Source organism: Malaclemys terrapin, chromosome 8 (assembly GCF_027887155.1).
Source record: "Malaclemys terrapin pileata isolate rMalTer1 chromosome 8, rMalTer1.hap1, whole genome shotgun sequence".
Taxonomy (NCBI): domain Eukaryota; kingdom Metazoa; phylum Chordata; order Testudines; family Emydidae; genus Malaclemys; species Malaclemys terrapin.
In genome coordinates, this window is record NC_071512.1 from 73,513,824 (window position 1) to 73,539,026 (window position 25,203).

Genomic DNA, 25,203 nt, shown 5'->3' on the forward strand with positions numbered 1-25,203 from the left:
CTACAGATGGACTGGCTTAACATAGCATGGAAATATGGCACTGGAACAGCAATAGGGTTGGCAGATTCTGTCACTCTGGTAAAGAAAGTGCTAAACAGGAGAATATATTTAGAAAATGGGGGGGAATTATTCTTTCAAAGACACATACATAGCTCTAATTGCAGTTGAGGGGAACTGTGAGCAAAATTAGCCCCTCTGCATGGGTCGCACAAGGCCTATGCAACTCAAGGCTTAAGTAGTGTGTAGACTTTATATAAGTCCTCTGTACATGGGTGAAAGTCACCTTGTGTAATAACCATGGGTAGAATTGGGCCCTGATATTTCTTTGTTTTTAATGGGAGTGGGGTCGGAGACAGAAGGTCTCCTACAACAAGATATTTTGACATCAATCCACACTATCCTCCCCATCCTGAGCAGGTTCCTACACCCTGCCCTGAATGTTTGTGGCACTGATGTCAGTGCAGTGAGTTCAAATGTACACCGGTGTAGCCAAGGGAAAGAATTTGGACTATAGATTTAACAATGTAGCAGTAAATATGGAGTAAGGACTCTACCCAACATCCTGTGAAGGATACTGAGTTGGATGTAGTTATAGTAGCTTGTTCATCCTTTCTGACTCACCAGTTATTGGCTTTGTTTCTTTACCACCTTTTGTACTAATAATATGTTTTGCAGTTGGGAAATATTGTCAGAAACGATGTTAGGTACCTGTAGGTAAATGGATTTAAGTCTTCGAGTGGAATAGTATCCTCAGTCTGAAGGTCACTATTTCAAAATATTACAAGAGAGTGAAGCTTCCGCTCTATTTATGGAAACAAACAAGAATCCATAAGGCCCTTTGTTGGAAATATTTCATTGAAATTAATGAGACTATTGTTGAATAAGATACTGTTTGACATAGGTTTTGCCACCCACTTTTTATCTGTGATTAGATGGGCAATTTGACCAATTCACTTTTTTATGCTGTTTACAGCACCTGTAGAAACTGTTGGTCCTTGGCCTTTCTCTGCCAAACTGCCACTGCATATTATTAGTATAAATCAAAGGAATGCTGTAAGTAGAGAATATACTTAGCAGATTGCATTAATCATTGGGGACTGTGTCCTTGGTCTTGCATTTGTTTGATTTAATAAATATTTGTATATTTAACTGCTTAGCCAATAAATATTACATCCATAATATAACGTGTAGCTATGGTTTTATTTGATCATCCAACACTGTATTCACAGAATAAAGCTAATTTTGTACAAGATGTTTGTGTTCCTACAGTATGTATGCACAAATGGGAAGCATGTTTATAAATACGAAAACCCAAACATTTGGCATTATTGGATTCTTGCAGAGCCTGATCCTGTATTCCAAAAGGAATCTCCAAGCATTTTTGTAAACTTTATTGCCATATCAAACAGTTTCCTACTACTTTGAAACATTCATAGTTTTAGAGGTAAACCATAGCAAACACTCTTCTAGAACTTTGGGTTAAATTTCAGATATTAGATTAAATCACTGGGCCTTAACCTGCCACTTTTACTCATGTGAGTAATCCTTGCTCATGCAGCCAATCTCATTGACAATGCTACAACTTCTTCTATGTTGAGTAAGGTGATCCTGCACCTTATTTTATAACAACTCCTAAAGGGCCTAATGAGAGGAAGAGACAGATTAATGGAAGATATTATTGTGTTAAGATTCTAGAACACTTTCTTCAATTACATTTAAAAAAAAAAAAAGGAGAGTTACTATATATTTGTGTCTTTTAAGTACAACACTGGATTTTGTTAGTCAAACACAGTCAAAGATATTTGGACTTTGCTCCTTGTTTCACAATATACTAAATATTTTGTACTGTTCAAGCAACCATTTCACGGTATGCAAATACATTTTACAAGTTACTTTTTTTTAAGTGGCATGTTGAATTTTTTTGAAAAAATTGGAATTGTGGGGGGGCAATTCTGCAATACCCTGTGCTCCTGGGGTGACAAACATCAGTCCTCAACTCCAGTGTGATTTCAATGGCAATTGAGTACTTATTAAGCCACAAGATTGTCCCTGTATATTGATAGTGGACTCCTGTACTCCTCCAGAACTCAGTGGTAGCTGCTGCTGCTGCTGGAGTGGTATTCTTTTCCAGCTTGTTGATTGGCAAGAAGCAAGCATTTTGAACTTAAAATAAGTAATCTGAGTAATTTGAATCAGAAATTTATTTTTCATTTTTAAGATACTTCTGATTTAACAGGACAACACACCCAACAGGCATGAATATCTATAATTCTGTAGTCTTGCTGTGGGGTTTTTGATTATGTTTGTACTGTCATAGTTAAGGTTGTTTGTCACCATTGATATTATAAATCATGTTTTCAGAATTTTATAACAGCTATAAATATTCATTCAAGTCTGAAACTTTGCTTTCAAAATCTCAGCTTAAAAGTTATTTTATGTTTTATACTTTTTTGCATAAAAATGTTTTAAACAGTGGCTATTTTAAAATTTTGAATAAAAAGGGGCAGGGGGAATTACCCCTTGGTTCTCGAGGCTTGCTTATCCTCTTGTAATTTAAAATATGCATCCATTTAAAATTGATTTTGGCCCGTCAAAGATGCAGGATTGATAGTCCTACAGAACCAAATCCTCTATGGATCCTCAGAATATCTATAGTAAGGGCAGCAGTTGCACAAGCCTTGTTACACTTTTTGCAAAATATTATTCTGTATTGGGTCAGATCCTGCATCAGGATTCTGATACTAAGAACCACACACAATTGTGGCTGTGACTATTCCATTTAAACATGTACAATTTTCTACTGCTATTGATTCAACTAATTAATAATAAAGTTTGCTCAGCTCATGCACAATTCTCAATGAAAAACAAAATGTCTCAATTTTTCTATATAATGTCTCCACTTTTTGGAATCACAGCCCCCCTGGAAGAGCTATCATAGTGACGATGGTAAACTCCAAGTTGACTTCAGGGGTACAGGATCAGACTCTAGCTCTGTAAACCTATTAGTAAATTACTTATCTACTTGATTCAGATTTGCTTGGTTGGAGTAGCTCATTCTCCATTTCCATTTCCATTCGGACCTTGGCTCTTCTGCTGAGATAACCAGCAGGGTGCTAATGGTGTTTTTTGTGATGTACTGGGGACTAGATTGAGACAACTGAACTCAAATGAAAAATGTATAGGATTTAATATGCCGAATCCCATATATTCCAGTTTGCTGTACAATATATTTAAATGTGTCTGGAAGCCACATACTTTAGAGTGCCCAGCTGAGATTTGACAGCATTATAGAGCAACAGAAAAACAAGAGTAAAGTTTCTTAATTGTAAGCTTTCAATAATTTCTTTACAGGCTCTATGTTGAACTTAAAAACAGCAGATAATACATTTATCACTCATATCAACAATGAAGTCACAGCAGCTGTAGCCTGCTTGTTTTTCCACAAACATGCATCACTCTTTTGCTACTGATGACCCTCTGTATCAGCTTCAAACAGGCTCATTTTATCAGCACAAGAAAAAGGCCATTTCCTGCCCTTTAATGAGTATGTGCAATGGCAGTTCTGTTTGCACATCCAGGAGGAGAATTTGCCACACAAATTCAAGAATGTAGGATGCTCACAGATGTTGCATTAACTAGAAATTAAAAAGATAACATTCTCTTGGTGATTTTGTCCTGCTCCAATACACATTCCCTAAATATTCAATGTTACTTTAACATTAGTACCCCCAACAAGGAACATTTTACATTAGTAAAAGCCCCAAATCTTTGTTATATGGCACTACACCATATGCTCACACATTAAACATCAAATGTTGCCACTTTTCCTATGGCACTCCCAGTGAAATACAGTGGAAGCTATGGGCCTGAACCAATGCTTATCAATCAGTGGGAGTCTTTCCACTGAGTTCAAAGGGTATTGGATCAGGCCCTATAACAATAGTTATGTATATATTTAGCTAACTAACAATGCACATTGAGCTATTTTGACACACATAGGTAGGTCACTTTCAGTGACTGCTGGCAGCTACACTAAGGAAAATAAAACTATTTGGGCAGAGCAGAGTTCACCACTAGATGTCTCACTGCATATTAACAGTTTATCTAACAAACTAATGAAATCTGATAAATACAAATGAATTCCTTTAAGGCCTCTTTTGGAGAATAAGTTAAAAATGAACAAAAATAGACTTAGTTTGCTCCACAGCTATAAAGAACATATTCTTTCAGGCAGTAGTTAGAAATGAGTGCATGTAGACAAACATCATCTTGCAAGACCAGGATAATACCAAGTTAATGCTCCTGAACCCCGGAAGTAAACCAATTTTTTAAGACTCAAAGTACAGCCAGTAGGAAAACATTCATATACTGCATGAATAGAGAGAGAAAATCTGGTTCACAATTGAGATCAGACTGATTGCAGTAACAAAGCCAAGTAACGTTTTAAAATGAATTTAAGGTTAACATTGTGGCCTTGTAAAAGAACGTTTGAGCTTTTTTGACTACAGTCTCTGGCTTTTGTCCTTTTAGGGCACAACCTTAAAGTTACTTATCTGTATTTATTTTTTGGAGTTCTGATCTCAGAGCATAACTTTTTGAAGACTATATTGGTACATCTGTAAAAGAATTTACCATTTTTTGTTTAATCTTTAAAAGGCTTGCATTTTTAAATTAGAAGATTCTTTTTTCCATTTATATTGTAAGTGTGATTTCCTCAAAGGATGGAGTATTTGTTTTATTTTATCAAGTTAAATATACATTGTCCTCTTTCAGGTAAGATCCTATTCATGTTCTTGAGCAGCTTATATGAAGTAAATATACATATAAAGCATTTAAAAACACAGTAAAAGTATTTAACCATTATACTGCTGTAGGATAGCATTATTATAGTACTATTGAAAAGTATATTGTAGTTTCTGAGAATTTATTATAAATGTAAACATTCTTAATGCCCATCTCACTAAATATTTGTCCTAGGAATGAAGTTGTTTTCACATAAGAAGCAGAGCATAGGAAGTGTGTGCTTAGGGTCTGATCAGAGGCTCACTAAAGACAACGGAAAGTCGGCTGCTGACTTCAGTGGTTTTGGGATCAGCCTCTTATAGTCCAACCTTGTTAACTAAATTAAAATTCGATAAGCCTGGTGGTGAAATAGGCTCTGGGGAGCTTTCGATCCATTTTTCTGCTCTCCCTCTCTCTCATTGCCCACTGGAGTGCTTCAGGTGGGACTATCTCGAGGGTCCTCTAGGGAGCTGCCCACTGCCTGCTGATCGCGAGCTGCACCCACAGCGTTGGCACTAAAGAGACAGCATCAGTGTGCTTGTCTTGCAAACAAACCGCAATAGGGCAAAGTTTGGGGCAGGGTTTTGGGGTGCCCGCCCTTTGCTAAACTCCCTGGAATCCCCGTGCAGCATTTTGGAAAGCGAGGTTAAAGCAGATGATGAGCAAGAGGAGTCTGACAGCGTGTGTGTGTTTCTAACGGGCTGGCATCGCTGGCTTGGAGCAGAGCTCCGCAACGCCAAGTCTAGCAAGCAGCTAGAGTGGAGGCGGCGGCGGCAGGGGCTGTGCACAAGGCTGCTCAGCACGGGCAATTATTGCTCCAGCTTTTTGGACAAAGAAACAAAACCCTAAGGGAGGAAAGGATTTGGCAGCCTAGGAGCGGCGACTGCGTTGCCTGCCCGGGGCCAGGCTCGTGCGGACTGAGCTGACGGGCTCGGAGTGACTGTGGGATTCCCGCCCCCTCCCTCCCGCGGGAGGCTGGCGCTGGGCAGAGGCGTCAGGCACCTGCCCGGGGGCGGGCTTGGCTCGAAGGCTGCGGCCCCAGCGCCACTGGCGGGGAACCCTCGGATCCGCTTCTCAGCCGGGCTCCCCGCTCCGGCGGCCAGGGGCTGCTCCCGGGAGGGGACCCGCTTCCCCTTGCACGTGCCCGGACGGAGCTGGCGCTGCTGCCCGGGTCTAGCCGCCGCCTGCTCCCCCAGTACACGAGCCCGTGCTCGGGCGGAGCCGCCTGACAGGAGCAGCCCATGGGCACGGGCTTGTGCCCGGGCCGTGCTGCTGCAGCTGCCCGGCGCTAGCCCATGGGCCGAGCCGCTGCCCGGAACTAACCAGCCTCCTGCGCTGCCCATGTGCTCCAGCTTGCGCCCGGGTGCCGCCGCCGCTGCTGGCTGGGACTAGCCGCCTCCTCCCCCGGTGGATGCCGCCGGGGAGCGGGCGGAGCGCGCAGCCGGGGAGGGGGGCTGCCGCGGCCGCCGGAGCCGGAGTGCCTGGCAGTGCCCTCTGCGCTCATCAGCATGCTTTACTTCCAGATGGTGATCATGGCAGGGACCGTGATGCTGGCTTATTACTTCGAGTACACGGACACCTTCACGGTCAACGTGCAGGGCTTCTTCTGCTACGAGGGCTCCTACCGCAAGCCCTACCCGGGTCCGGAGGACAGCAGCGCCGTGCCCCCGGCGCTCCTCTACGCGCTGGCCGCAGGGGTCCCGGTGCTGGTGGTAAGCAAGAGCCGCTTCTCCCCTCCCTCCCCTTCTCCAGTCAGGCGGCGCTCCGGCCCCGGGCTGCGCTGCCCATCCAGCGCCCGCGAGTGAATGAACTTGTTGGCAAGGCACCCCGAGCCCGGGGACCCTGCCGAGAAGCAGCTGCGGGCTTTGGTGCAGGGCGAGGGCTTTGCTGAGGATCAGAATAACGGGGTATTTCCTTGGTTAGTATGGATCTGCAGCCACCATTTGCCGTGGCTGGGAGCAGGAAAGAGCTTCCCCGATTTCTTGGGGAAGGGGTGCGGGAGTCTTTCCCTTTCAGCCCCTGCTAGGAAGGAGCCTGCTGCTTTCCCAGGTACCAATGTGTTTGGGCTGCAAGTGACCCCAGCAATGGCAATGGAAATCAGGGACAACAAAGCCCCCCAGCCGCACCCCCCCTCCAAACGCCCGGGGCCATTTCCTAATGTCTGCAGGGGAGTCCTCCGAAGTTCATTTTTATCATGGATATCTTAACCTGCCCCTTTCCGTTTGAAACCACAAATCGATACCTTTAAAAAAAAAAGTGTATGGGTTTATTTATTTTTTTCAAAGCATGTGGGTTAGTCACCGATCAGCGAGCTATATTCCCAGAGCCTATGCTCCTAATGTCCACAAGCCAATATTTCAGCTACTAGTCATTAAAAGATATATTTCTGTGCCTTTATTTTCTGAAAGTAAGTCGATATACAAAGTGGACTAGACAATGCTCCCTTTAGTGCACTGGGTAGGTGGAAAAGAAACCTGTGCACTTGTTACTTTGGTGTGGGCTTCTGTAAATAAGGTTTATGTAAGATTAATTTCAGTGGTTTTCTTCCTTTAGAAACATGCAAATGGAAATATAAAAACATCATACATTAAATTGATGAATGTACAAGTTGTAATGTCAGATGACAGGGACATTGACAGCATTTAATAATCCCCGATCATATTGTGGAGGAGAGAGTCAGAGGATCATCCAGGGGGTATTTAACCATTTGGAATGGTGGGGCACACTAAAGACCAGAAGGAGCTTGACAGACAAGAAAAAGAGCTCTGGAGATTGAAATTATTTATTTTACAAATGTATTCCCCTTCAGCAAGTTATCTTTAAAACACATTTCAGAATAAATTGCTTTCTCAGCAAGCAGGTTCTGTCAGTAATCTCTAAAATCTAATTTCATCATGCCACTGTATTACCATGATGTTTCTGATTGTGTCAGATCCTCCAACACAAAACCTTTGAGCCAAATTCTGCCCTCATATTGAAGTCATTGGGGTTGGATGGGTGTAATTATGATGGATTTGGTCCTTGTTTTCTAGGGATTGAAATTGCACCCTGTGGTAACATGTGTTGTGTAGGTTTTTAGTCCAGGATTCATTTTGATTTTAACAAGTGTTACTAAAACAACCAATTCTGTCATTTTTTAAGTTGTAGGAAAAATGTTTAGTACCTCTGGACTATTCTTCTTTTGCTGTTTTCAATACCCAAATGTCTGTTTTGTTGTGTTTTGTTTTAAACTCTAACTTTTGCAGTAGTTTGATGGCTCCCAGGGTTGTAGCAGGATTTGCTATAGCCCAAGATGGTAGTTACCAAAAATTATTAATGTCTAACAGCCATTTGGTGTTCTAGGTAAAATAAATTGGTGGTTTCCATCCATTTTCTAATAGTGTTATATCTACATCACAAAAAAAACACCATCTCAATTGGTATCAGTTGGCACCCTTGTCAATGACAGCCTCAGCACAATAAGATGCTGATTGAATTGGGTAGTGTTGTGGAGGTTAAACACAGATAAATTGAGTTTACCCACTTCTCGTTTGGGGATTATGGAGTTTAATGTAGGTTAGTTTACCCATTTCTTTGTTTACCACTACACCACTGCTCTCTCCCTCTAGCAGAGGCCCCTCTAGAAAAGTGTTTGAGATACATTGGCAGGTCAGGGCATGGAAGCTTGCACTGTAGTTGCCTATGCTGTACCTCTTCCTTGGATGAACAGAAGACTTCAGCCTTTGGGGATGTCAAGCTGGCATCTGTAACAAACACTAAATGAAATTAATAGAGGAAAAAATATTGGGCAGGCCACGGGCTAAATTCTACTATGATTCACCCTAGGTAATCCTGTTGAACTTGGATTTTCATGGGATGTATTTTAGTGCACACCTCCAGCCCCATCATGCATATTATGGATGAGGCTCTTTTATTTTACTTTGTTGATTTGGCTTGTTTCTTTTCTGTGGAAGAAGTAAAGCTGTTCTTTCCAAATCCAAAACTATTTATAAGCTGTTGACCAGAGTCAACCATGGTGGAACTCCACTGATTGAGTTTTCCTAGGGATGAATTTGAGTCTTTGCTACTGCTCTAAGCTCTCCTTTCTGCCTCTGTAGTTCTTCCACATACTGGTGTGCAAGAGAACTAATCTGTCTTTAAAAATGAAATGCAGGGAAGATCTAAAAAACATGTCACATGGCTAAACCTCTGCAGGCATAGCTTAAAATGTAGGATGAACAGGAAGATATATTTCCACAAATAAAGATATTAACCTTTTAAAAATGATATGGAAAAACTGTTTAATAAATATTATCATATTTGGAAGCCTGTAGGAAAAAAATAATCCCCCTACCTGAAAAGTTATAAATGGGAAACAAAATCCAAACGATACTCCTATTCACGCTAAACCCTGGAGCTGGCTGGAAACTTTTGACAAAAACAATATTTTGATGAAAATGGGGAGGAGGGGGGATCACAAATTCTTGCAATGTTTTCTCTCCCATTTTCCAAACAGCTCTGAAAAGCACATTTTTTCGTTCTTAAATTCACATTATTTCTACTTAGGTTGATCAAGAAAAATGGCTTGGACTGAATGGGAGGACATCATGAAAAGCTCTCTGACCCACTTTGGTACCAGATGAGCTGGAGAACACTGTGGGAAGCCAACAGAGGGAAGCTTCAGATATTTCTGGGGAGAAGATTATTCTTTCTTTTTATGGGAGAACATTTCTGACTGAAATGGGAGAAGTGCACTTTAAGGAGTGTTGGGGAGGAACCACTGTGACTCAGATTTGGTGGGCAGGACAGCTGCTTTTTTGAGGGAGGGGCCTTAGGCCATAATGTTTTACGCTGGTGGAGCTTCTCTTAATAGGTGTGAGTGAAGTCCTCTGTGTATCAAACTTGGGGGCTACTGTGCTAAGTGGAGGAATGAGCGGGCTGACCAGTGACTTTTCTCTTCCCTAATTCCTGCAGACTCTGCATAAGTGGGAAGAGCCAGTTCACGGAGGAGCATGTAACGTGTATGCTTGTTTTGAATTGGATGTAACACAAACTATCATAGTATATACTGCGATTTACATAATATTTTAATATTATACAGAACATGTTGCTGCTAATGAGAAGTTCCACGAAAGACCTATTCAATTCAATAATAAGCAATTCATCTTCCATGCTTATACACATCCAGTGACTAGAAAGCCCTATGTAGAGGGAGGGGCTGCAGCTGCTATTGCTTCCCATTGAATGGAGCAGCAGCAGTGGAAGGCCGGGGGTAAAGTCTAACAGCTGCTTGCAGGTTAGGGAAAATTCCATTGCCAACAAGACTCCATATTATAACTGTTTTATGTGGTCTTCTTGCCGGGAGATATGAATTTCATCTTATCAGAACATACTATAAGAAAGCAAAGTGTGTGAGGTATCATATTGAGATCAGGCTCCATGCTATTCAATGTAGATTGCAATATTATTTGTAAACGTTTCCCACTTTTAGTTATCCCTTTAGATATAAAATCATGACCTATACAAGACCTAGCTGCAACCAGGCATACTGTTTGCACTGGGAGATATTAAGGCATATCTTTTTAGAACACACTAAGAATACAGTGCAGTGCAAAATGTGGAAGAGATTGAAATTATGAGATCTCAGTAGAAGAATTTAAATGGCTCCGGTGATGTGATGTCAAGATCAATGGATCTGAATCTATTGGATCAATAGATTGTCAGTAGAATCCATAGGCTTGGCTTTTCCTCCTGACCTTTAATGTGAGTTATGGATGAAGTAGCAACTGTAGCTGAGACTCTCCTTATTTTTGCTGGTTGAAGAAAAAAATGTCCAGAATGACACTTGTATCCTGAGAAATTATTAAAACCTTCTTTGTAACTTGAAGTCAAATGTAAAGGTGAAAAGAAATATGGTCTTGATTGATTCTATTTAAAAATATGAAAAAAGAAGCATAGAGATGATAAGTTTTGTGTTCAGTGCTATTTAAACCTTTTCCCAAAGTGCCAGATTTTGCTCAGCAGGCTGGTTGCTTTTTTAGACTTGTTATGACAGATGTAGTTTGAGAAATATACGTCAGTCTAATCCTTTAGCTTCCAGTGGAAATGATTTGTAGAATTCTCAGCTAGTTGCTCATGTGTTTTCAAAAGCTACAAAATGATCTGTTCTGCTCCATTTCTTTCTGGTAGACCTTAGTAGTATTTTGCAAAGGTCAAAATGATTAACTGAACAAAAGAATGATTTTAGTGGATACACATATTAGTGCATATGATTGATCTTGACATCATTATTTAAGCAAATAATCAGTGTAAAACAATGGATGATAGGAACTATAATGTATACTGACTGCTTTATATAAATTAGGAGGAGATGACACATTTTCATTAATACATTGTGTAAACACTAAGAGTTACCTCATGCTAATGTTGTTTGTTTTTATATCCAAGTAATAAGCAGATGATTACAGTACTTATTCATAAAATATTCACAGTTCTGTTTGTTTGGCAGATTCCTAGCATATTCATATTTTCCCTGTAAATCAATTAGTTAGTAATTTGTATTTTAGCATAATCCTCTTAATATCATTGAAAAAATGAGTTTCATTTAGAGACAATGTATTGGTTTTTTCAGTAGCCTGCATGAACATTTTCATTGGTGCAACCTAAAGAAGTAACTAATGTCAAAGTCAGATACTGTTTGGGCTAACCTAGATGCAGAAACTCCCTTCTCACTGCACTTTTGGAGCAAGGACTTCTGCATCATATGTAATGCATATTGAAAAATAATAATTCCAAGTATACTTACAAAATTAGCTGTTATCACTCAAGAAAGAGATCTTGGAGTCATTGTGGATAGTTCTCTGAAAATATCCGCTTAATATACTGCAGCAATCAAAAAAGCTAACAGAATGTTCAGAACCTATAAGATAATAAGACAGAAAATATCATAATGCCCTATATAAATCCATGATATTCCACACTTCGAGTACTGCATGCAGCTCTGGTCACCCAATATAAAAAAAGATATATTAGAATTGGAAATGGTACAGAGAAGGGCAACAAAAGTGATTGAGGGTCTAGAACAGCTTCCATATGAAGAGAGATTAAAAAGACTGGGACTGTTCAGATTGGAAAAGAGATGACAGAGGGGGATATGATAGAGGTCTATAAAATCATGAATGGTGTGGAGAAAGTGAATAAGAAAGTGTTATTTACTCCTTCAAATAATACAAGAATCTGGGGTCATTCAATGACATTAATAGGCAGAAGATTTAAAACAAAATAAAACTACACAAAATGCACAGTCAACCTGTGGAATTCCTTGCCAGGGGATGTTGTGAAGTCAAAAACTATAACAGGGTTCAAAAAAGAACTAGATCAGTTCATGGAGGATAGGTCCATCAATGGCTGTTAGTCAAGATGGTCAGGGATGCAACTCCATGCTCTTGATGTCTCTAGCCTCTGACTGCCAGAAGCTTGGAGTGGATGACGGGGGTTGGATCTGTTGATGATTGCCTGTTCTGTTCATTCTGTCTGAAGCATCTAGCACTGGCCACAGTCAGAAGACAGAATAACCAGCTTATACAGACCATTGGTCTGACCCAATATGGCCATTCTTATGATCTGGAAAAAACACTATAAAACTTCACTTTTCACTTTTCTTTCTGTGTCAAATTACATATGTACGCTTGCCCATGTGGGTAAGTTAATATACACTTATGGTTTACCAAGACCTGAACTGAGACCACATTGAGAACAATGAGAAAGAAGGGCTCTCCTAAGTATCACCACAGCTTTCATAGCTCTCTGCTCTTTCCTCAACACATTTGCCCCTACAGGTTGCCAATGTCTGAGTTGATCAGACCTGGGACTACTACGTTTAGTTAAGACTGGTTGAAAATTGTGGGCCTGTACATATGTGCTGTACATTGCGAAGACTGCTTCTATAAAAAGCCATATGTGCACCTCAGTTCCTATTTTGTGTGCAGAGGCACAATTACTGTGGGGGGGGGGAGGGGCAGGGAGGGATATGGGAGTCATATGCATCCTGTCAAAATTGTTTTCATCCTGTTGATGCCTCTTTCAAAACTGCTGCAGGTCTCATACATTCTCCTTCTTACACCTATGATTGATTCCTTGTGCTATCGCTCTGGGGACTGCTCTTGTGTCACCCGCTTAAGAGTGTTCAAATTGTTCTTGTTAAAGTGTAGTTTTTAGTTCACTAGTCACTTTATTATAGGTTTAGTCCTGCGTAATTTAGTGTAGCGCATTTTAAACAGAGTTGCTGGATTGTGTTACATTTAAGGGTGGGGGGTGTCAGAATTTTTGTGTTCTTTTTTTTTTCTTCTTGGTGCTTCTTAAAGGATTCAAGTTCTGCCACAAAATACTTACTGGAGATGTCCCTCAGTGAATTCACTGTGCCATCGACAGGAAAATTTTTCTCTATTAATTACTCATTCCTCAACCCAATCAGAAAGCAGAGCACCTTCACACTGAGTCCTCCATCCACTTTGGCATGGTCATTCATTCCATGCTCATCCATGGTACCAAGTGGATTTGTTTTTGTTTCTCTAGGTGCTTAAGCACCATGGGAAAAATCAAAGCAAAAGAAAAGGAATGCTTGATGTCAGAGATCTTTTAAGATACTTTAATGCCTTTGAGTATGGCACTAAAGCCCTTAACATTTGAGTGTGGCCACAGCATTGGGTTTCATGGCACATGTACTGAACTCATAGTTTTTCCTAAAGCTTATCCTGAAATCCACCTTAATATTCAATAAGTTGGTCAGAACTGAGACAGGCTGATCTTTTTCATTCCTTGAAAAATACAGAAGTCACATTTGATGTCCTCTCTTGGTGCAGACATAGGGGCCTTCTGTTAGGATTCATATTCACCATTCACCATGTTATCACCTCCTTTGAGCCTTTCTGCTATGTAAGTGCTATATGCTTCAGTTGGAGCTGCTTCCTTGGACCCTTTCCAGGATTAGACTTGGACCATGTGACCTATATATAACTATAGCTATGTCCTCCTCCATAGATCTTTGTATTACCACTGGTGAAATATTCTTCTGCTTTATGGTGATGCCAAAGCAGATGTCTAAAGGTATTTCTACACAGCAACTAGACACCCACAGCTGGCCCGTACCCGCTGAGTTGGGCTGCAGGGCTAATTCATTGCTGTGTGGACTTCTGAGCGTTTGCTGGAGCTTAAGCTCTGGGACCCTCCCACCTCACAGGGTCCTAGAGCTTGGGTGCCAGCCCAATGAAACACACAGCAATGAAACATCCCTGCAGCTCGAGCCCCGCAAGCCTGAGTCAGCTGGCACAGGTGTCTAGTTGCTGAGTAGACATACACTTAGTGATTCCTATACAGTCCCAAGGAGACTAGAGAGACTTCTTTCATTTGATCCTTTCTGACAAGAAATCAAGGAAATTGGATAATTGGGGCAGGAAGGTGTACATACCCACAGCTCCTTCTAGCAGGGCAATAAATCACCAATTTCTGATGTCCTGGAAAGATCATCTTTTGTGTGGCAAGATGTTAGTTACTGAGAGTCCTCCAGACAGTCAGTCATTTAAAGATATCATCCAAGAAAGTTTGGATCAGTCCAAATGTTCTGTCGGGATTGATTTTATACTTGGCACCCATCACTGTAATATCTGAACACTTCTGAGTGCTATTCCACAAATAAATAGTCATACAATCTCACATTATAGTTGGATACCCAGCTCCTAAATAAACCCTGCGTCTCCACTTTCACATCAAATGGAAATGTTTTTTACACGTGTATAATGAGCAAAATCTTCCTTCCTGATATGTGACCTATCTAGTAGTTCTGAAACATCTTTGATTAGCTAAAGCTGATTTACAAGTGACTCCTTTGATGGTACTTTTGACAGCTATTAACACTTGACATGAAAAGCTAGCCAATAAAGCTCTTTTTCCTCACCAGCTAATCAAATCATTCCCAAAGGGCCCCTGCATCTTTATACCCTGTTTAAATCCAAAATGCAACCATGGGATATGAATTTAATTTCCATATGCTGAATTTAATATTTAAACAAATCAGTGAATGACTGCTACATTTCATTTGCTGAAATTGCCTTTTCTATTAACAATTGTCTCATCCAGACTAGTTATTCAGCTCCAAGCCCTTATGTCTCTACAGTACTTCCACCTTTATAGTCTTCTATAAGGGCAAAACTTGTTTCCATTTTCACACAGAGGTTTTCCCCAAAGTGCTTTCAAGATTCTATTTGAACCAGCTATCTCAGCTTTAATTTCTTTTGTGTGAGTTTTTTTCCTTCATCCTCATGCTTCACAAGAAACTAATTTCCACTAATTTGTATGTATAACATGCTATCCATTTTTACCTGTGAGAAAAAGGAGCTTTAGAAAGTCTCCATTTTTCATTTTGGCACATGATGGTAAAACAAAGTGGAAATCTATACTGCATCAGTTTCTGTGTGAAAGAGTAGTTGCATTGCAAACTTTAAAAAAAAATTATTTGTAGTTTACCACTCTCAAGATATATTAAGGTTCATCCCACCAGATCTAAAGTAATTCAGTACTTATTTATTGACCAGACAGGGTTATACCTTTTGGATTGTTGGCACAGATGTCAGGGCAAATACACTGTTTTAGAATCTCATTCTGCTCTCACTTACCGCCGGGTAAAACAAAGAGGCCAGTGAAGTTGTAACCTGTAAATCCAGAATACAAATCAGGACCTTAATCTTTCTTCATTGGGAGTCATTCAGTGGTGTTTATTTTCTCCTCCTGTTGCCATTTTCTGAGAATCCAAACCAACATAACACCACAAAAGATACTTATGTATATCAAAAATGGAATTCATAATGCCCATTGTGCTCACTGCATGCGGTGTTTAGGAACGCCAGCCAACTCTGGGCCATGTGTTTCATTCCATGGGATGGGTCAGGAGTCTCCGCTTTCAACAGCTGAATGCCTATTTGTCCTTAAATGATGCACTTATGGCTAAGGGAGAATGTTGTGAGTTCAACTAATCCTGTGTATAAATTCCCAAATCACATGGCACATTGTTTTTAATCTAAAATGGAAAGTGAAAACTACTTACCATGCTAAGTAACTGTTATTCATTGTACATAATACAGGATTGAGGATTTATATGGCCGTATGATGTGTAATAAATGACAGCCAAAATAGAATTATAAGTAGCTTTTGCTATTTTTGTTCTGCATTGAAAACTATATGTTTGAAATTTTGGAATTTACACACTGATCTCACAGGGTGCATTCTCAGAGGAAACCATCAGTTTTCACATATGCTTCCATCATAAACAATACTAAGACAAATAATGAATAATATATTTTGGGGATGCATATAAAAGTCTAGCTGAGGCCAATAGGCCACTTCTCCAAAACTCAACAGTTCTGTGTGACGTCCTATTTTAAAAATGAATAATATTTGTGAACATTTTTTGTAACCCAGCCTTTAATATTCAGTTATGTAGATGTGACATTGTCTAGTGGGTAAGGCATCAGATTGGGAGTTAGGAGAACAGAGTTCTATTCTTGGCTATTACTAACCTGCTGTGTAACTTTAAGAAGGTCACTTCATCTTTCTGTGGCTCAATTTCCACATCTGTAACATGGGGATACTGTAATACTTATTTTCCTTTGAAAAGTCTTTTCAGAACTACAATTGAAAATCACTATATAAAATATCTGAGATTTGATTATTTTAATTTAGTCTACTTGTCTGATCAGTATAATAGAATATCAGGATTGGAAGGGATTCTCAGGAGGTCATCTAGTCCAACCCCCTGCTCAAAGCAGGACCAATCCCCAGACAGATTTTTGCCCCAGATCCCTAAATGGCCCCCTTAAGGATTGAATTTACAACCCTGGGTTTAGCAGGCCAATGCTCAAACCACTGAGCTATCCTTCCCCCCAGTGATAGAATACATTTAAAAATAAAGGTCCTGATCCCACATGTGCATGCTGTTTCATATGATTTCATGGTCATATGGAACATAAACCTGCAATACTATGATCATATTGAGCCTAATCCTGTAATCCTTACTCAAGCAAACTTTCCACTGACTGCAGATTCAGTTTATATTAAGAAATAGCTGCAATTTTTTTTCACTTGTAGTCATAAGCAATGTATAGTATAATTTTAAATCGCTTCTATTTTGGGCATCTTCCTCCATTATAAATTACAGTAGTTTATCTTTATTCATTTCTAAGGAGATAGATAGATATATTGTTTATGGGTTTGGGGAGAATGAATGCAAACCTTCTCTCACAAGGCAATTGGGAGCTTTGATCGAAATTATAATACACAGCTTTTCAAGAATTGATATCACCCCATTAATGTGGTTTGCTGATTATTTTTCCTTCTCTACATAACATTCTCAAACACCATTTTGGTGGTTTTTAGGCATGTGGGTGGTATGCAGTCACTAAAGGAATCTGACTCATGATTTCATTGTCACTCAAACTCCGAATAATTTTGTGAACATTTTCTTTAATCAACTAGTAGCCTGTCTCTTTTTATTCAAGAATGATGTTGGAATCAGTAAGTGGAACTTAGTTGCTATAGCTGTATAATAGAAATCCTTATTACAATCCAAGACAACTATATATGGAAACAAAGGTCCCAGTTCAGGAAAACACACTTGAGTATTTGCTTATTACTCTGTTCTTATTACTTAATTATGTGCAATTAGAGAGCCATTTCTTTGTTTGTATACATTAATTAAAAATTAAAACCATAAAAGATTTTTGATCTTCAGTGCCATCGTTTAGATGATATTGAAGTCTTGCTCATTCTAAATAAGAGTGTTATCTCTGGTGAAACAAACTCCTCAAGTCATCATCTGGGAGCTAAGAGAAAAACAACAATGTATTTATGTGAAAGTGAAACCATTACAATTAAATAGAATGGAATAAAATGCTATTGATGATGGTATGCAGTGTTGTAGCTGTGTTGGTCCCAGGATATTAGCGAGACAAAGTCGGTGAGGCAGTATCTTTTATTGGATCAACTTCTGTTGGTGAGAGGGACAAGCTTTCGAGTTTATACAGAGCTCAAAGACCTAAAGAAGAACTCTGTGTAAACTCAAAAACCTCTCTCACCAACAGAAGTTGGTCCAATAATTGATGGTTTGCAAAATTCATAGGATAGGTCTTAGGAAGTAGGAAAAATGAGTATATATTGTAACTAATTTTCAAAACAACATTTTTGAATATAAATATGGAGATTAAGTGTCATTTCGCTGACAGAAAATAGCACTCTTATATGGCTATATCATGGAAACATTTGACTCCTTTATCCTTGCTGTAGCTTCACTGAAGTCAGTAGAGATGGAGCAGGGAGGAATCTGGACAGTTTTGTAATTGGAATATTTTTTCACAAACAGTCCTAAAGGTTAAATGTGGTTTTGTTTGTCCATCAGAGTTTGAGCCCTAACCTAGGAAAAAAGAGCAATTGTGGCTTTTCCTTGAGCTCCATATAAGGGGCAGCTAGTAGCTTTGCTCTTCTAGGAGCTAATTAGGAACCAGATTGAGAGTCACAATTTGATTGCTGGTTTCCTGGGATGGGGGGAAGTACTCTGCACCATCTGGCACAGATTATTTCCTCTGATGCATTGGTTCAGCTGTGTTTATTAGAGCATTGTGTGGGAAGGAAGTGGGGAGTCAAGGCTCTGTCCACTTTCCTGCCCTGCTAAATCTCACTCACATATACAGAAGGGAAAGAAGTGGGCCCGTGGTGGCTTTCCCTTCCACACCCCCTCTTCCTCAATTCCCTGTGCATCAGCCTAGTTAGGTCACAATTTGCTAAATGTGTTTATAATTCTACCTAAATGTGTTTGTAATTCTTCGAGGGGGCGAGGGAAGTTGTCTCATCTCTTGAATGTAGGACATGAGTTTGTAATATTAGAATGTGATGCACAAGATGACTTAAGAGGAGGAGAAGATTCAGAATGCACATCAGAAAATATAGCAAAAAGCTTGAGAAACAACTTATAGAGCCTGATGGAATCTGGAGGATATATATCTCCTCAATATATGTTCCACTCTATATGCATCCGAAGAAGTGGGCTGCAGCCCACGAAAGCTTATGCTCTAATAAATTTATTAGTCTCTAAGGTGCCACAAGTACTCCTGTTCTTTTTCCTGAATACCTAAACACCTGAAAAAATCATAATATCACTGAACGTGTATAAACACCCAGCAGCACAACTCTGCATTCCCAGCACACCTGGAACTCCTCTTTCCAATGAGAACTCTGGCTGTCCAAAGTTTGAGAGATTGGGCCAAATGCTGTGTACACACACACACACACAGAAATTACATATGTTAACTAAATATCTGTTTGTTATCTTCACAGAGAGGAATAACTCAAGCCACAATAAAGTCTGCACTGAAGCGCATCCATTTCACAAATTTTCTAGCCCTAATATTCTAATACAGATATAGTCAGGTGTTCATTAAAATACTTGTCTCTATTCAACTCTTGAGTTTTTCTCAAGACATTTGATATACCCAACCACATCTAGTTACCATTATTTTACAGCTAAATAGAGAATGTATGTTCTTTTAAAGGTAAATACCACTTGTATTGTTTTATGAAGTAGACAGAGAAATACATAAACATTGAAGAAAAGTAACAAGACTTACTCAGCTCACCTTAGTATGTAGCCTTTACAGTATATTTACTGTAAGTCCACATACCTAGAAAAAGCTGTTTTACACTCCACTGTCTTGGCAGTAAAGTGCATGATTTTCTTTTTGCAAGGCCTTTTCTATGCTAGAAATGTTTGCTAAAATTTCCCACTGTTGCTATTACTGATTCTGTTCCACCAGTGAGTCGCCCTAATGAAGGTACTTGGGACCTCTAGCATTTTAAGCATTGTATTATGTAAACTCTAAACTGGATTGGATAACATGTTGCTTACAATGCCAATAGCCATCTGGAGCCCTGTCTAATCCAACTTTCTCACCATTCCTACCCCCCAGTACAGCTGAAGCAGTGGTAATAATAGTTTGGATATTTATTTGGCAAAAAAGCCTAGTGTAGACACACCCTTTAGGTTTCTTTGTCCTGTGAAAAAAAATGTTGAGCCATGCTATTTTCTCATGTACTCCTAAATTAAAGTAAATACCAAAGGTATTTATGCTACTGGTATGTACTGTACTATGAAAAGACTTATTGTATGGATTAGCTAACTACCATTACGTAGTTAAAGTAACCATTAAAACCTCTAATGCTCATGTTATAAATAACACATTGCTCCCATTTCTGAGCCTTCATTAAAATTTTATCTCTAATAAACATCACTTCAGTATACTCATTTATTATAACAACATTCTCAAGGAGAAATAATTGGACACAGTGAAATTATAGCTCTTCAAGTGTGGAGGAAAAAAAGGACTGCAGGAGGATGATCTTACACTGTTGTATCTATGCTTATTAATCACTATCACTGAACCTGTTATTTTTGGGCTGCCTAGATAAGGGGCTGCCAGTTTCTTGTTTTCTAGTCCTCTCCCTGCTGATTGGTACATACTTATAACATCTCTTCTAAAATCCTGGCCCACTTTAAGTCAATGGGAGATCTGCTCTTGACTTCTGTGAGGCCAGGATTTCACCTGGACTCCTTCTATGTGTATCAAACATGCAATCCCTCTTCTGGGTTCTTTCTTCTGTCCTCTGCATACATTAGAAATAATAATGTAATCTGTATGTCAGTGTTGGGTTATTCATAATTTTACTGCTGCTTTTGTGCTCAAGATATAGTATCTTTGAGCATATGCTCAAAATACAGAAGATAAGATACAGTACAGTTGAGATTAGACTAATAATTCCATACCATCAAGTATTTCTCCATTAGGGATGTTAGTGTGTCTTTAATTCATCTCTAGTTATATTTTGTCCTTATGCAGTAATTGCTTAGAATTGTGAGGACCATAAGGAAATACTTTAAGATAATTACAAATGATCATGGGCAAACCTCACATTTTTGTCGGATCTCTTCTGTTTGATTTATGTGAACCATTAGACTCCTTCCCCATAAGTTGATACTTAGTCCTTTATCAGTATGCTTTGCTGGCATTACTTCAGCTAGTTCTTGGGACAGCATTCATTTCTAGAGTTCATGTTTCAACCCCGCATTTTATTTGAACTGTTTATTTCATCCCTAATTGCAAAAGGATTTAGGGGCCAAGCCTCTTCCCATTGAACTCATTGGGAGGTTTATCGCGACTTCAACAGGAAAAAGATAGATATATTGGGGTGGCAGATTCTAAGGGGCGGCATTCCATCCAATCCTAGGGTGGCACAGCCGCCCTTTTTTTCCCTTTTTTTTGGTTTGCCGCTCCGGCCGCCGCTGTAGGGAGCGGCAGTGCGGAGGAGGGGAGCGCCCTGCTGCAAGCGGGCTGCGTGCTCCTTCAGCCCCAGCCGGTGCCCGGTCTGCAGCAACCCCAGCAGCCCGCGTCCTTCTCTCCCCACTGACCTTCAATTCACCTGTAGGCGGGAGCGGCGTGGAGCCCTCCCAGCAGGCAGTGTGGCGAGAGGGGCCGATTGGCAAGCGCCCCGGCTGAAGAAAGCCCTGGCTACCCCCCTTCTCTCTACCCCCCCGCTCCCCCCCTTCCCCCCCACTAGCTGGGCAGCACAGGGAGTCCCGCTAGCTAGCGCAGCCGGGGGAGGCAGCCGCGAGCCGCCAAGTAAGTGGCACCGAAAGTTTGCACCCTGGCTCCGGCCGCCCCGCACGTTTTCTTGGGGTTTTTTTGTTTTTGTTTTTTTGCTTGGGGCGGCAAAACAGCCAGAGCCAGCCCTGCCACTGCTCCCCTTCCTCACCAGTGCTATTTGTAGAGGGAATTGATTATCTACTCTGTCTTTGGTAATGTGACATTCCAGAATATGCTCCTTGTCCCAGCATCATGCAGCTGTACCAGTGACAATTTTAAGAGAGCAGCCTGTTGGGGCCCCCATATAGCAATTCTAGGAGCAATCCCATCGTGATTCCATAGTGTTTTATCCATTTTCTATTCATCCAAGGAGTTTCCATGCATAACAGACCACTGGATGCTGCCTTTTTTGACAACAATACAGAGGGCTAGACTGTGCCTTTTAACTCAGAGCCTTGAATAGGGGAAGTAGTGCAGAGCTTCACTGTTGGAAGAGGTGTAGCAGAGAGATTATTCCTCAGACAGGCAGAATCTCTCCAAGGCTGCTCTTTGCACAAGGGACTTATTGTTCACCTCCACTTTTGCATGATCAGGCATTAGCATCTCAACATCTAGCCTATGATGTGTACATTTCAGATCAAGACTTACACTCTTCCCTTATGCAATGGTCATGTAAAGGAGATTCTCATAACTGCATTAGAAATAGCCTAAATCTAAATCCTCATAACCATATCTAAAAACGGTCTTTTATGTGTCTGAACTCTGGCCTCAGATGATGCATTTCCCATGTTGGAAGCATAATTTGCTATGCAGAGAACTCATCTCTGGGACCATATAAACATTCCATAGGGAACAGGAAGGTACTCACGGATAAGTACAAAAGATCAGAATAAGAAAGCTTTTAGCCACAATGTACTTCAAAAGATTCTGTTTCATGCTGGTGAAATACAACAGTATAACAAATTATTGTAATTCAAAGGCTGAAGGCTGAGTGACAAAGCTGGTCACTTTATATTTTATAAAGTGCTTTCACATAGCATTCCCTTGAAGACCTCTGGTTATAACATTTCTGATTAATATGCACTTTTCACCTATAAGCAGAAGTAAAATTTGTATAAAGTGAACAACTTTCACTGTTTTTACATAATGACTAACTATACCATATATCATAAAGTGAGATAAAGAGCATTTAATACCGTTAGAAATAGTTAGCTAATTTACTGACTGATATGCAACCTACGTTTTTCTACATTATAAAAATTGTGCGAAAGCTGCTAATATTTACAAATCTAATTTTATATACTACTAATAATTTTTCAGTAGTAACTTTAAATGCATTGAACTGACCCCCTTCCTAATAATGGATAAGGAAAATTGAAGGATATTTTCTAAGTTTTCCTTGCTGCTCATTTCCTGATAAATTGTGGAATTCTTTTTTGCGTCCTCTCACAACACATGCTGAGTGGTTACTCAATGTTATTGTATTTCTATGTGCTGATTATTCTCTATATAATTAACAACCGATACATTTCTTTTAGAAGGATTTTTTTCCTCAAAACTTTTGGTCATATTTACACTAGAAAATTTGTTTAGGAGGAAACTAGTGATGGCTTTCTCAGTCAGTTTAAACAAGCAAGAAGCAATGAGAATGAGGAACCACAAAGAAAATGGCCTCGAGGGAAAGCTCTGCATAATGAACTTGAAATTGCTACTGTTGGTAATACTGCCACTGCTTTTCCTGCCAGGGCTGTCACCTCATAAGCCAATTTTAGTTTAAAGGAGATTGTAGAGTTACTCTACAAAATCACTAAGCACCACAGTTTGTGCTGCTAGATTTTGCATGCTCTATAGGATGTTAATATCATTCGAAAGTGAATATTGATGTCACTTGGAGGTGAATGCTGGCCAGAAATGCAACACTATCTTGTTTTATTTTAAGAAAACAAAAATCTGAAGGCAGATCAGCAACAACAAGACAAACCCCTTAGTCCTGCAGCCCTTTCTGTGAAAAACTCTTATTGAAATCAATGTGAGGGCCTGTAAGATAAGACCCCACATTTTGCTGAAGTTATTTCTCCCACAAAAAGCATACTAGAGAGAAGCATTCCTCTCACCCATCTTCACTAAGATTTTTTAGCCTGGGCTTTTTCCTCTCACAAATCTGGAAGAAAAGCAGGACTTGTGAACTCAGGCATGAGGTTCTTGTGCGCTGGTCTCTGGACCATGGTGATATGGGGACATCTTTCAGGTGGTCAGGCAGCTCTTAGTGTACTATGTGGTGCTGTCTGTCTGTCATTAGGTGTGGTCCTGTTGAAGTCAATGGAAAGGCTCCTAGTGACTTCAGTGGGTTTTGAATCAGACCCGTTGTTTCCAGTTGAGACAAACAGAACTGGTCGGAGAGAGGAATGAATTGAGGAGCAGAAGTAGACAGTATCATCAATATTTTCAAGAAGGACAAAACACTTAGCACATTAAAGAACGTGCCACATAAATATTTTCCCAGAATTATTTTTGCATGTGAGCAATTGCTGTAATTGGAACATAAACATAAGAATTGACATAGTGGATCAGAACAGTGGTCTGTGTAGTCTAGTGTCCTGTCACATACAGAGGGTACTATCTGATGCTCTATTGGGAGGTTCAGTAAATCCTAAAGTGGGCAGTAACAGGAGAATCTGTTCCTAGAACAATTTCCTTCTAATCTAATATTATAATTAGATATTCTTATCTGCATAAATGTTCAATCTTTTTTTAATCCTGCTAAGTATAATCAGGGGTGTTCTGCAATTGTGAATGAGAAAGGAGATGAACCAAATAACTGTGAATGAGAGGGGAGGTGGTTCACGAAAAATCTGTCTGTTAGGATGTTAGGAGCCATGTGCTAGAGTAATTCATCTACAAGGATATTGTCTGTTGTAAACAGTAGAGAAAGGTAAAGAAGGTTACGTGTTTATGGAGTTAGCAGAAGGTTACTACTTTATCCAATACATTGAAGAACCAGCGAGGTCACAGCTATTCTAGATCTAATAATTGGAGTGAGCCAGGTGTATTGTGATATTTCAAGTTTGAAAAGGGTTTCGAATTTAGGACCTCTGTTGTTCGGAATATACCGTATGAATGGTAAGGCGATACAGAAAATAAATATCTAAATGTACACATGATGCTAAAACTGAAAGGCAGAAGAGCATCAGTGCAACCTGACTTGAGAAGATTTGGATTGTTTAGGAGATAGTATCAGAAGATGACTAATGCAGAAAAAACTGAAATAATTTTGGCAGTGGGAGCCAATCTAGGAAATATGTGCTAAATGCTACAATCATCCTGAAAAGTGAACAGAAAAAGGATTTACGTTGTAGAACACTGTTGAATCTGTGGGACCCGTGCATAACAGCCATGAAAACAAACAAGGTATTAAATTATATCAAATGAAAATAATATTGTTCGACTTCCCTCCTCTCAATTTAAAGAACTGGATGTAGTATGGGTCATACCACAGGAAAGATATTTGCCATGGAGATTAAGTGTAGGGGAGACAACTTTGCCTATGGGTTAGCATCTGGTGCGCTTTCTCTGGATGATTCTTCTTTTCCTGAGTATGTATATCTCTGCCTCTCTCTTTGTGGAAATCTTAGTATTCATAATGAAGTTTGCAACCTAACATGTAATGTACATATCCTCTGCAATCTATCTTAATGCTTTATGGCTCTCATTATGATAGTATCTGAGTACCTCACAATCCTTTAATTACAACATTCCTCTGAGA

General features: G+C 39.9%; 1 protein-coding gene across 4 annotated transcripts in view; it reads left to right on the top strand.

The window, feature by feature from the left end:
- The first annotated feature begins 5,268 nt into the window (after positions 1–5,268).
- The window catches only part of PLPPR5 (phospholipid phosphatase related 5), a 53,749-nt gene continuing 33,814 nt past the window's right edge, over positions 5,269–25,203 (top strand). For 2 of the 4 annotated variants that reach the window (XM_054038663.1, XM_054038664.1), the window contains exon 1: positions 6,116–6,494. In XM_054038663.1, the coding sequence (XP_053894638.1) occupies positions 6,291–6,494 (204 nt within the window). In that variant the 5' untranslated portion in view covers positions 6,116–6,290. Of the gene's footprint in view, positions 5,428–5,449; positions 5,466–6,115; positions 6,495–25,203 lie in introns of those variants that run through there. The other 2 variants (XM_054038662.1, XM_054038661.1) reach the window with 2 other exon arrangements.